General features: G+C 53.9%; 2 protein-coding genes across 3 annotated transcripts in view; one reads left to right on the top strand and one right to left on the bottom strand.

The window, feature by feature from the left end:
- Positions 1-2,651, bottom strand: part of IFT56 (intraflagellar transport 56) — a 96,827-nt gene extending 94,176 nt beyond the window's left edge. The window contains exon 1 of one of the 2 annotated variants that reach the window (XM_062205579.1): positions 2,241-2,651. The gene's annotated coding sequence lies outside the window, so the exon portion shown is untranslated. The remainder of the gene's footprint in view (positions 1-2,240) is intronic. The other variant, XM_062206485.1, reaches the window with a different exon arrangement.
- A 414-nt stretch (positions 2,652-3,065) lies between these two features.
- The window catches only part of ZC3HAV1 (zinc finger CCCH-type containing, antiviral 1), a 59,662-nt gene continuing 49,769 nt past the window's right edge, over positions 3,066-12,958 (top strand). The window contains exon 1 of the mRNA XM_062203280.1: positions 3,066-3,389. Within this exon, the coding sequence (XP_062059264.1) occupies positions 3,082-3,389 (308 nt within the window). The 5' untranslated portion in view covers positions 3,066-3,081. The remainder of the gene's footprint in view (positions 3,390-12,958) is intronic.

Here is a 12,958-nt window from a genome sequence, read left to right as displayed (position 1 = left end):
CAGGTCTCAAAGTCATCCCGATAACGTTTCAGGGGCAGCCCAGTGTTCGCCTCCTGCCCTGCCCCCGCCTACCTGAGGGCCTGGCAGGTGGGGGTCCCCGCCCCTTCTGCCCGATACCCTTCCAGGTGCAGCCCAGTATCTGCACTTCAAATGCCCCCCTGCCCTTCCTCTGGGGCAGCCAGACTTCCCCGTCTGGTAACTTCGGGGGAAAACTCAGATAGGAGTGTTTCCATTTACTTCCAGAAGCCCTTTGTTCCAAGAGGAGCAGAGGCGGGAGGGCAAAAGCCCATTCCCTTGCACCCCCCCCGGCCCCCGCCTCAACTGGACTGCAGGTTCAGCCCTCTGCCTCTATGGTGAGCCGCCCACCTGGCCAGGTGTATTCTCCACTCAGCTCCACTCAAGCATGTAACCCCGCTCTCCCCGTCTGAGTGACAGGGCGCTCTCTCCCAGGTCCTGTCTGGAGAGGTGCCCATCCGTTCTTATGGATGTCCCTTCCCTAATGAACCTTGCTGTCTGCTTTCTACTTACTCTCTCTCTCACGCCTGAATTCTTTCTTGCACGAAGAGAAGAACCCTGCCATTCTCTGGGGGCTAGAGTTTAGGATGTAAATCAGGGTGCAGATCGCGCCATAGATAAAACTGCCGTTCTCCTAACACACACCCGGGAACTCCTGTGCACGGGAACTCCTGTGCACGGCTCATTCCAGGTCAGCATTCCCTTCCTGGAGAGCCCCTGTGACAGGTTCTGAAATCCCCCCAAAGTCCCCCTTGTCCTCACATCAGTTCTCAGGGCTGTGAGCCGAGGGGGATTCTGTCCTCATTCCCAGCCACCCCACCAGGCTGGCCCCTTCGCTACACTTTCACATTCTTCATTTCTTCCCAAGCACATCCTGCCTGGACGCAAGCATGGTTTCTCAAGAGAGGAAGGGCCACACGGAAGGCAGTCGGTGAGCACTCTGAACTGAACTGACTTGAGAGGAGAGAGTGCCCGGGATCCTGCCAGGCCACAGCCAAGGCCAAGGAGACGAAAGACAACCAGAGAAGCCACCACTGCAAGGAACAAGAGCCGGACCATTCCACGTGGGCCCTGCCTGGCTGATCTGCACACCACGCACTCTGTCCCAGAGCTGTCGGAGAGCAGCAGGCCGGCCAGAGCCCAGAGCAGCACACCAGCAGGGACACCGCCTTCCCGGACGAGCTGCCCCGACAGGGGTTTGCATCGCTGGGCAGAGCCCTGGCCCCTCTGCGGCCCTCAGCTCTGGACCTTCCCCATGCCCTGCAGTGACACCCCCCCCCCCTCCACGGACAACCATGAATCTCTGGCATTTGGGCTTCATCCTGGACAGAGGCCTTTATCCAGGCCCTGCCTAAGGTTGTGGGTCTGTCAGGCTTTGCAGTTTCCGGGGGTCCTGGTTGCAGGCATCGGGGAAGAGGGGGTGATCTGTTCATCGACCTGAATTACCACACTGAAGAGAATCCCCAGAACCATTTTGAAGAATTCTAATCTGGTGACCGAGTTCTATGTGTTTCGCATCTGGTCAGCGACCACTTCTTTTACTTGGGCGTGTTGGAAAGAAAAAAACTTCCCTCTTCCAACGTGGGTCCAGCCCTGTGCCGGGGCCTGCATAGTAGCCAACACCACCCACATCACCAATGGTCGTGTGTGTGGTTCCCAAAGGAACTGTTTATTTAAGGAGTACAAATTTCGTAAGTACAACTTTAGGAATATAGTGATTCTTCCCACTGTACCTGCCCTCGCACCCACCTCCTCCCTCTCCCATTCCAGGCCCATTCTCTATTAAGAAAAAAACAGCAAAACCTATTCCTGGACAGTCAAGACAAGGGCTGTTCAAGTCATTGCTTCTCCAAGTGTCAATTTCAGTCCTACAGGTTTCCTTTTAGGCGCTCCATTGGTTATCACAGATCAGGGAGAACCTGTGGTATTTGTGTTAGTAAAATGGCTCTCATCTGTGGCGCGATCTATGCCCCACACCATCCAAAGCTACGGCCCCCACCACAGTTGCTGGAAGTCAGGTGACCAGATGTCCCAACGGCCGGGGTCAGCTCCACCCTGACCCTAAGGGGATTCACTGCTCCTACTTCCCTGCCCGCCCCCTGGGGTCCTGAGCCTTCCCCCCCCCCCCCTCAGCTCTCATCTTCTCCCCCACCCGACTGTGAACCTTTCCGGTGGCCGGGTGTCTTATAGCGGCCTCACGATTTGTCCCTATGGGACTGGCTTACTTAAGCACGATGTTTTCCAGATTCATGTATTTTGTTGCAAACGCGGGGTTGGGTTTTTTTGAAGTTTCCCTTTGCCGCTGTGTCGAAGTCCGCGGACTGCACCTGCGGGCGGGTTTCTGCGGTCTCCCAGGGCGTGCGGGAGCTTGCTCCGGGCTTTGGGATGCCAATGCCGGGCGCACAGGTCCCGGGCCGGGGGACACGCGGGAAACCGTCGGCCGCGTGCAGGGGCGGGCTCAGGGCGCTGTGCTTCTCCTAAAAACCACCTGTGCGCCGCGCCGAGGGCCGAGCAGAGCCCGTCCAGCCCCTGCCGCGTCCGGCAGGCCCCTCGGCGACTTCTCGCTGTCGCGCTGTGCGCAGGAGCCGGCCAAGAAGTGGCTGTCCAAAAACACCGTGAGGTGGCCAAAGAACACGATAGAGACAATAATAATAATAAAAACTCAGAGAAACGAAGCGGGGGCGCGGGGAGGCCGCTCCCCAGGGGGCTCGGAGGGGCGCGGCGGCCGTCGGGGCTCCGCGGAAGGCGGCTCCCTCGCCCCGGTGCCGCGCGCCCTGCAGCGGCCGAGGCGCTTGCCGGGGTCGGCTCCCCCGGGCCCACGCGCGCGGAGCCCCCACGTCAGTCTCACTTCCTCTTCACGCGGGGCTGGGGGCCTCTGGCCGCGCCGAGCCGGGAGCCCAGGGGCGCAGCGCCGGCGCGCGCGGACCTCCGCCCGAGGGACCCGCGTCGGGGAGACCCCGCCTACAGCCGAGACGGAAACCGAAACCGCTGGGCTCGCCGGGCCGCCCCGCCCGCCCTCAGGACCCTGGTCAGTTTCGATTCCCTGCGAGCCGGCGAGCGCGCGCCATGGCGGACCCAGGGGTGTGCAGCTTCATCACCAAGATCCTGTGCGCGCACGGCGGCCGCCTGGCGCTGGACGCGCTGCTGCAGGAGATCGGGCTCCCCAAGGCGCAGCTGTGCCACGAGCTGCAGGCGGCCGGGCTCGAGCGCTTCGTGGTGCTGGAGACGGGCGGCAGGGACGGCGTGTCCTGCTCGGTGGTGGCCACCACTCCCGTCCGAATCTGCCGCCGCAAGCGCTGCGAGAGGCCCTGCGGGAAGCTGCACCTGTGCAAGCTCAACGTGCTGGGCCGCTGCCACTACTCGCAGGCCGAGCGGTGAGTGCCCCTGGCGCCCCCAGACCCCTTCCCGCGCGCGGCTCAAGCCAGGCTCCCGTCCGTGCCCCGCGCGCTGCGCCCTTCGGGGAAGCCGGCCGCGGGCGCGGGGCCTTGCGCTCTGCCGTCGCGGGCCTCCGCCGCCGCCTTCGCCCCGGGCGTGCGACTCCGCTCCGGCGCCCCCACTCGGCACCCCGCGGCCGGGGTGCGGTCCCGCAGGTCAGCGCAGGTGCGGCGGCCGGCGGGAGCGGGGGCCCCATCCCGGCTGCGTCCCCGGCGGCCCCCCGCCTGCCTCCCCTCCCCGGCGCCACCTGGGGAGCTCGGAACCGGTCCCTCCAGCCGGGCTGCTGGCCTTTCCTGTTGGAGGACTCTCGGCGGGTCCTTGTCGCCGACACGGTGCAGCCGGGGCCCCTCGCCTCCCCTGTGTGGAGAACCCTTTCGGTTCGCATTACAGCTTTATTTACTTTTATTTATTAGAGAGGTAGGGTTGCAGAGAGAGAGAGGTCTCCCGTTCACTGGTTCACTCCCCAGACGGCCGCAAAGCCAGGAGCCAGGAGCCTCCCCCGGGTCTCCCACGCAGGTGTAGGGGCCCAAGGACTTGGGCCATCTTGTACTGCTTCCCCATCGCCCTATAACTTTAACGAAAAGTGCTTGAATGTGTTCCCTTACACAATGTCTATTGTTTCAACAGTTTGGGAGTCTGAGTTCAGGGAGTTGCGTGTGTAGACGGAGTCATCTAAGTCGCTCAGCTGAAGACAGGGCTAAGGAGCGTAGAGGTTGGAGAGCGGGATACCAGGGAACATTCTAGTACATTCTAGCACCAGATTGAACAACGGGGTTGGAAGGCGTTCTTTCTAAATTTTCTGTTCTCTGTTCTGTTATGAAAAATTCTTCATTAACTGGGGTTGACTTAATTTTAAACTATCTCTTTTTAAAAAGATTTATTTATTGGGAGTGAGTAAATCTGCTGCCCTCGACCCTGGCAGATGTGCCTGGGAAAGCAGTGGAGGATGGCCCAAGTGCTTGGGCCCCTGCACCTGCGTGGGAGACCCGGAAGAAGCTCCTGGCTCCTGGCCCTGGCCTGGCCCCAGTCCTGGCCATTGTAGCCACTTGGGGAGTGAACACAATAGATCTCTCTCTGTCTTTCTCCCCTCTCTGTAACTCTGCCTCTCAAATAAATAAAATTAACCTTTAAAAAAGAGATTATTTTATTATTTGAAAGACAGAGTTGGAGAGAGAGGCAGAGACAGAGATCTTCATCCACGGATTCACTCTGCTAATGGCCTCAACACCTGAGACTGAGCCAGGCGGAATCCAGGAGCCTGTACTCTGGGTCTCCCACGTAGGCAGCAGGGGCCCAAGAGCCTGGGCCACCCCTTGGGGCTTTCCCAGGCACATCAGCTGGAAGCTAGATCAGAAGTGGAGCAGACAGGACTCAAACCAGTGCTCATATTCGATGGCGCTTTCAGGTGCGGCCTAACTCTCTGAGCCACAGCACTGGCCCCTAAGCACCATCTTCTTATTTTTAAAAATTTTTTACAATTAGTGTTTCCAGTGCAGTCAAAAGCAGAGGCAAGAGAATAGTGAACCTCGGTGTACCCACTGTTTGGATTGAGTAGTTCTCAAAATATGACCAGTCTTGTGTCCTGTGTTCTGTCTCCCTACGCCTACATGTAACTCCGGGTGTGCTCTACGGCAGATTCCAGCTATCGTTTACTTTAGGGGCATCTCATTATCTCCAAGAGATAAGGTCTGTATTTTGTTTATACAACCACAGTAGAATGATTACATTTTAAAATACATTACAATTTTAATATTCGTGATTGTGTTATAAATCCAACTTGCGTTTTCAGGAAAAACCTATGCTACAAAACCTGTAATTGTTTCAATTAGTTATATGCACTATGTTTGGAAATTTTAGTTATATGATTTTTATGATGGTAGCTTTTTTTTTTTTTTTTTTTTGGCCTGGTTTGAAACATCAAAACTATTTTATTTTATTTTTTTTTAAGATTTATTTTATTTATTTGAAAGGCAGATTTACAGAGAGAGAGAGACACAGACAGAGAGATCTTCCACCTGCTAGTTTGCTCCCTGAATGGCCGAAATGGCCAGAGCTCGGCCAGGCTAAAGCCAGGAGCCAGGAGCTTCTTCCAGGTTTCATGTGGGTGCAAGGTCCAAACACTTGGACCATCTTCCACTGCTTTCCCAGGTGCATTAGCAGGGAGCTGGATTGGAGTGGAGCTGCTGGGACTTGAACCGGTGCCCATATGGGATGCCAGCCCTGCAGGTGGCGGGTTTTTTTGACAGGCAGAGTGGACAGTAGAGGGAGACAGAGAGAAAGGTCTTCCTTTTTGCCATTGGTTCACCCTCCAATGGCCGCTGTGGCCGGCGCACCGCGCTGATCGGATGGCAGGAGCCAGGTGCTTCTCCTGGTCTCCCACGGAGTGCAGGGCCCAAGCACTTGGGCCATCCTCCACTGCACTCCCTGGCCACAGCAGAGAGCTGGCCTGGAAGAGGGGCAACCGGGACAGAATCTGGTGCCCCAACCGGGACTAGAACCTGGTGTGCTGGCGCTGCAAGGCGGAGGATTAGCCTGTTGAGCCACGGCGCCGGCCAGCTTTTCTGTATTTTTAAAGAGTAAATGTAATGTAGGAATTACTTGATCTGTGCAAGTTTGGATGGGCCCTCCAGAGGGCTATTCAAGTCTAATTTCTTACACTTAGTGGTCTATACACATTTCAAGTTTATGTCATTTTAATTGTGGAGTCGCGAAGTTTAAAGCATTTGTATTCATTTATTTGAGAGAGGTCTCATCCACTGGTTCCAGGCAGCTGGAGTCGGTAGCTGGAGGGAGACACGGAACCGAGGAACAAGGGCTGAAGGCGTCCTGCTGGTGTCTCCCCCTCGCCGAGTGTCTGCCCCAAAATTACAAATTTTCATCCTTTAACGTTTAGAGTATTCTAATAAGGACCTCCAGGAATTTTTTTTTTTTTTTTGCCTTGGAGACTATAACGTGTTTCTTCTCCCCAAATATGTTTTTAAAAATACTCTTCCTTAGCAACTTTAAAAACCTTTATCTTCCCACCTGTGACTCTTGGGAAGCTAAGGTCCTTTTATGTGTATCACTGGTTGTTGGGGTCTCTTAGCCGATTGACTCCCATAACAAGGCTTTATTGGACCAGTGAACTCTTCTCTGTTATATGGGGATGAGTTGCATATTTTGCTGAACTTAAAATAAAAATTTTCCTTGTAGAGTTATTATTGTGTTTATTTTAAAATTTACTTATTTGCATGCATTTCATCACCACATTAGGAACACAGTAATTCTTCCCCCGTACCCACCTTCCCACCCTTCTTCCCTCTCCTGTTACCTGTCCTGTTTTTCACTAAGATCTATTTCCACTTAACGTCATGTACAGAGGATTATAGAGTTACTAGAATTCCTATCTTGTAGTTCCTCTCTTTTGCAGTTCTTCTTGTGATATGTTTTGCTCAACAAAAGGAGTTGCTTTGGTGTTGGAAAATTATTCATTTCGGTGCATTGGTTTGTATGTTTCTATTTGCCCACGCATGGAGCGCAAATCCCAGTTCGGACACAAACAGTAGCTGCCCTCTGTTGAACAGAGGACTGTGAAGAAGCACCGTGACGAGCAGGGGCCATCGCCAGGCAGCTCTGTGGAGTGTGACCTGTCAGCCATGCAGGCGGTTCTTGTTGCAAGTGTGATTTCTGTTTACCTGTTAAGGAAGGCCTTCCGAGAGCCTTCGCCTCGCTCTGTGGTCTCTGCCACTGTGGGTATCTCCTAGGCTCGCCCGTTCTTCTGCCCTTCCCTGCAACTTTGGGAGGGGTGGGTGCATGTTGATGATTTCATTAATTGAAAAAAATAATAGCCCTCAGAAGCATGAAGAATGATAGACCAAGCCTCAGAATATATATATTATCAATAAACAAGCAGTATCAAATAAAAGGACATACAGTGAGTTTATAACTCACCACATAGAATGAATAAAGGCTTATAGTTTTCGTTTTTGCTTATCTTATTTTTAAGATTTTATTTGAGAGGTAGAGTTACAGATACAGAGAGGAGAGTCAGAGAGGTCTTCCATCTGCTGGTTCACTCCCCAAATGGCCACAGTGGCTGCAGCTGAGCTGATCCGAAGCCAGGAAGCAGGAGCTTCTTCTGGGTCTCCCATGCCGGTGCACAGGCCCAAAGACTTGGGCCATCTTCTGTTGCTTTCCCAGGCCATAGCAGAGAGCTGGAGTGGAAGGAAGAGGAGCGGCTGGGACTCGAACCGGCACCTATGTGGGATGCCAGCGGCGCAGGCAGATTAACCTGCTGTGCCACAGTGCTGGCCCCTTTGCTTATCTTTTGAAATAAACAATCATAATGGGCCTCGGACATTTTCTTTTTCTTTCTTCCAGTCTCCTTTCCCTCTCTCCCAGAGCAACCTCAGCCTTGATGTTGGCATGCATCCTACCCCCGCCATGATTTTAGGTATTTTGGTATAGTTTTATGTGTTTTAGAATTTCACTCAGCGTTGCGTTCTGGAGAGTTGTTCATTTTGATACGTTAGGATCTAGTTTTTTCATTTTAAAACCTAAATTGTATTTCATCATATGATTTATACCATAACTTTTATTTGGTATATGCATTATTTCCAATTTTTTGCCACAACAAATCAGCTGCCAAGAATATGCATATGAGGTGGGCGTTGTGCAGCTAGATAAGCACTCCCACATGGGACCCCCAACCTCCTATCAAGTGTCCATTTCAGTCGTGGCTGTGGGCTTCTGATCCTGCTTCCTGCATGAGATCCAGATGGAGCTCTGGCCTGAGCGCGGCCCAGCCCTGGCTGTGGCAGGCATCTGGGGAGAGAACCAGTGATGGACGATCTCGCTCTCTCTGACTCTTCCTCTCTTGCTTCTTTCAAATAAAATGAAGCAAATTAAGAATACATAATGGGGCCGGCACTGGGGGCATAGTGGGCTACGCCTCCGCCTGTAGCCCGGGGCTGCCTCCACTCAACATGCATTCCACTGGGACGTGGCCTTCGCTGGGCCTTTCCTGGAAATGGACTCAGTCTGTGGCTTGGTGCTGCTCGCCTCACCAAGCTCCGTGTTTCCGAGGTGTGCCTTGTTTTGAAAGGCAGAGTTAAAGAGAGAGCTGGAGACCAAGAGAGAGAGGTCTTCCATCCGCTGGTTCACTCGCCAATTGGCTGCAACGGCCGGAGCCGTGCAGATGCAAAGCCAGAAGCCAGGAGCTTCTTCCGGGTCTCCTACGCGGGTGCAGGGCCAGGGACTTGGGTCATCTTCTGCCGCTTTCCTGGCAAGCGTGTTAGCAGGGAGCTGGATTGGGTGCTGGCTGCAGGCTGGGGCTTTCCCCTGCTGCGCCCCAGCACCGGCCTCACATGTTGCCTGCTGCTTGCGTGGGTGTATTTGCCCAGCAGGCACCTTCCTGGAAGTCTCTCCCGGCACCAGGCTGTGCTTTGTCCGTCCTTAGGCTGGGGGCCTTAGAGACAGCCATTCCTGAACACTGGACAGAAAGGTGTGCCCTTTAAGAATCAGTTGGGAAGTTTTCTTTTCACATTCGCTTTTGTTTTTTCTAATTTTAATTTGCCCAAAGTTGACTTTCAGAGTGTGCAGAAATTGAGCCAGGAAACTTAACATAATAAGGGATTCTGTGAGCCATGATAAAAATCTTCAACAGTGGCAAACATCTGGCAACAGGTAGATGAATAAATAAAAGGGAACAGCAGGGAGAGTCCTGACAGACGGTCACCTGCGTGGGTATTGCCATGGTCAGGACACAGCACGTCTTCATGAGCCCTGAAAGGTCTCTGTGTCCAGTTAATCCCCCCACTCCTACAGGCAATCAGTGTTTTACTTTTTAAAATAAGAAATAGAGTTCCAGCACTTTTCCCACATACCTGGGGTCGTGGGTGCCAAGTTTACGATAAAGCCTTCCAGGCTCTGGTGTGGCTGTGTCCCGTGGGGGAGCTCCTCACACTACAGAAGTTCTGGGTCAGAGGGCGTGGGTTGGGGCCTAAGGATCTGCATTCTAACCACTACCTGAAAAGATCTTTGTGCAGGAGTACTGGCCCTGCTTTCAAAAACTGTGCCCAGGCGTGCACTTCCTGGAAGGTTGGAAATGCGAGGTTTTATGTGGCTTCTGAGCTTGAGAGACTAAATGAGAAATTAATTTTTTCGGGGCCAACGCTGTGGCACAGATGGCCTGGAGCACCGGCATGCCATGTGGGCACCGGTTCTAGTCTCAGCTGCTCCACTTCCGATCCAGCTCTCTGCTATGGCCTGGGAAAGCAGGAGAAGATGGCCCAAGTCCTTGGGCCCCTGCACCCGTGTGGGAGACCTGGAAGAAGCTCCTGGCTCCTGGCTTCGGATCGGCAGAGCTCTGGCCGTTGCAGCCATCTGGGGAGTGAACCAGTGGATGGAAGACCTCTTTCTCTGCCTCTCATTCTCTCTGTAACTCTGACTTTCAAATAAACAAATAAATCTTTTTTTTAAAAAAAGTTAACTTTTTCTTCCCTAAGATTTACTTCTTTGAAAAGACAAAGCAAGAGTGAGAGAGAGAGAACTTCCATCTGCTGGTTCACTCCTGCAGTAGCCCCAACAGCCAAGGCTGAGCCAGACTGAAGCCAGGAGGCAGGAGCTCCATCCTGGTCTCCCACATGGGTGCAGGGACCCAAGTACTTGGGCCACCCTCCACTGCCTTCCCAGGGGTGTAGCAGGGAGCTGGGACTCAAACTGGCACTCTGATATGAGATGCCAATAATGCAAGTGGCGACTAACCTGTGCCACAACTTTGTGAAGGAATTCTTCAGTGCAGAATGAACAGAAATCTTAAAAAACAGACTGCTTTTTCAAAGGTTTGAGTGACATTGCTTTACGTGACCTGTAGCCTGGCCTTCTGGCCACCCCTCAGAGAGCCCCTGTGCGGATCCTGGGTGTCTTGGCTAAGACGCTGCTTGGGACATCCGCATTCCATAGCTGGAGTGCTTCCAGGTCTCACTTCCTCGTGAGTACGGGGAGCAGCAGGTGATGGCTCAAGAACGCGGCCCTGCCACCGACGTGGGAGACCAGGATGGAGTGCAGGGCTCCTGGCTTCAGCGTGGGGTGGCTGGAATGTGTGGCAGGCATTTAGGGAGAGATCCAGCGCAGGGAAGGTCTCTGTCTGCCTTGCTGCTGTCCAGATAAACAAATACTCGAAATGCTGAGAAACCTTTTTAAATAGACACGTAGGCTTCTGCCCGTTCCTTTGTCACTAGAAAGGAATCCTGCTAACGAGTTAATCAGTTTTCACTCTAGTTTACTATTCGGCTCAACTCCCAGAGGTGTGTGTGTCGGGAGTGTGGGTGGGGCAGAAAGCTCCTGTGACCCACTTTTTCTGAGGCAAGATTTGGTCAGTACCGCCCCTGCCGCCCACCTGCTCTGCACTGCCTTTCCTCATTGCTCCTGTGGACTGGGGGCCCCGCTGGCCACGTTTGCTACACGTTACAATCACTTGGGGATCTCTAAAAACATACAGCTGTCCAACTGCTACCCCTGGACATTTGAATTTAAGTAGGGTCTGAATTGGACATTGAGTTTGGAATTGGACATTGGGGTTTTTAGTTTTGGGGGGATTCTGATGGGCAGCAAACCCTGTGAACCACTAACTTGGGGGGCTGGAGGCGCTGTGGTGCAGTGGATGAGGCCTCCGCCCTGGCCGCCAGCATCCTGTATGGAAGCTCCGGCTCGAATGCCTGTTGCTCTCTTTCTGATCCAGCTTCCTGCTAATGTGCCTGGGAAGGCATGAAAGATGGTCCAAGTGTCAGGTCCCTGCCACCCAGGAGGGAGACCAGGATGAGTTCCGGTTTTCTGGCTTCTAGCTTCAGCTTGGCCCAGACCTGGTTGCTGTGGCCATTTGGAGTGTGAACGAGCTGTTGGAAGATCTATCTCTTTCTCTCTGTGTGTCACTGTACCTTTACAAATCAAAACATCTTAAAAAAAAAAAGCCTGGGCAGTTGCCTGCAGTAATGGAGATGAATTTGGTGGCACCAGCACCAGCTTGGTCAGACTCTAGGGGCTCACAGATGTCGGGGCTCACAGATGTCCGGCCTCTCCTCTGCCCCCTCCTCAGTGGCCCCAGCCTAGCTTGGTGCGTTTCCACCATCGGCAGCAGCTGTGGGCTGGGGCGCTGGCCTTTGTGCCAGTGTGTGCTGGGTGACACAGGTGCCATTAATGCAGCCCTGTGTTTTCATCTCCACCAGCGCTCTGCCCCATGTGGGCTGTTACTCTGCCTGTGTGCTCTCTCCCGCTTGCTCTTTCTCCCCGGTTTACGGTGGGGAGGGGGCTTCCCGATGCGGGTTTACGGTGGGGAGGGGGCTTCCCGATGCGGGTTTACGGTGGGGAGGGGGCTTCCCGATGCGGGTTTACGGTGGGGAGGGGGCTTCCCGATGCGGTGCGCGGTCCCTGTGATTCCATCCTGAACAGGGCGGTTCCGAGAGCGAATGGGACCATGGCTCTGCGGTAGCAGGCGCAGAGGTTGTTTTTGGTTGATGACGCTTTATGCTTTCTACCCATGTTCTCTAGATTTTATCTTTCACACATCCTGGTTCCTTGGTGAGCTATTTCCTGTTTTCTGTACAATTCAACTATCTGTTTGTTTTTGTCGACCCCAGGAGGTACTAGAGAGCTGAGAGGGTGGAGAAGAAGGAGGGATGGGTGTTTCAAAGTTTTGTCAAAAAACCTGGCTTCTCTCAGATAATTGTGCCTGCTCTCTGGGCTGGCAGAGAGACTCAGAGCCGGGAACCTACCCTGGAATCGGCTCCGACAAGCCCAGCCCGCGGTCACGGGGCCCACCCGGTGCAGTGAGGCCAGCGTCTGCAGGTGTGGCCCAGGCTGAGGCATTTTTGAACACTGTCTAGTTATTGTTGTGTGCAGCCAGGGCTAAGACCCACTGTGCGGGCTGGCTGTTTACACCAGGGCTGGGAGAACACTTGTCGCCTCAATTAAAACAGCTTTTTGTTCTGTGGCTGCAGGAGAAAGGCCACTTGTTTCTGAGTCTCTGGCCCGAGAGAGACAGCTGGGCTTCTTTCAAGGCTGCCTTCTCCCCTCCCGGTGCACAGTGTATTCCAGGTTTATCTTTTCCTCCTGTGGGTAGCATTCTGCAAGCTTGTTTTGGCCTGAGCAGTTTGTAGGCAAGCTATACTGTGTACCGGGGAGTGGAGGGCTCCTGGGACCCCAACCAGCCTCCCACGGGGCCTGTCCTGTGGGGAGGCAGCTCTGAGCCTGGCTGTGGATTAGGGCAGCACTGCCATAGTCCCCTGGGAGCTTGTTGGAAGTGCAGGTTCTCTCCCTACCCCTAGGCCTACTGTTTTTCTTTATAAACTTATTTTTCACTCCATTTTCCATGAAATTTAAAAAAGAAGATTTGTTTTATTTGCGTGACTGGCGGAGTGACAGAGAGAGCTGGGACTCCATGGGGTCTCCCAGTGGGTGCAGCACTGGGGCCATCTTCCGCTGTTTCCCCAGGTGCATTGGCAGAGAGCTGGGTCGGCAGCGAAGCAGCTGG

Source organism: Lepus europaeus, chromosome 1, assembly GCF_033115175.1.
Source record: "Lepus europaeus isolate LE1 chromosome 1, mLepTim1.pri, whole genome shotgun sequence".
NCBI classification, from domain to species: domain Eukaryota; kingdom Metazoa; phylum Chordata; class Mammalia; order Lagomorpha; family Leporidae; genus Lepus; species Lepus europaeus.
The sequence above is the reverse complement of the archived record's forward strand: the minus strand, read 5'-3'. Positions and strand labels throughout refer to the sequence as shown.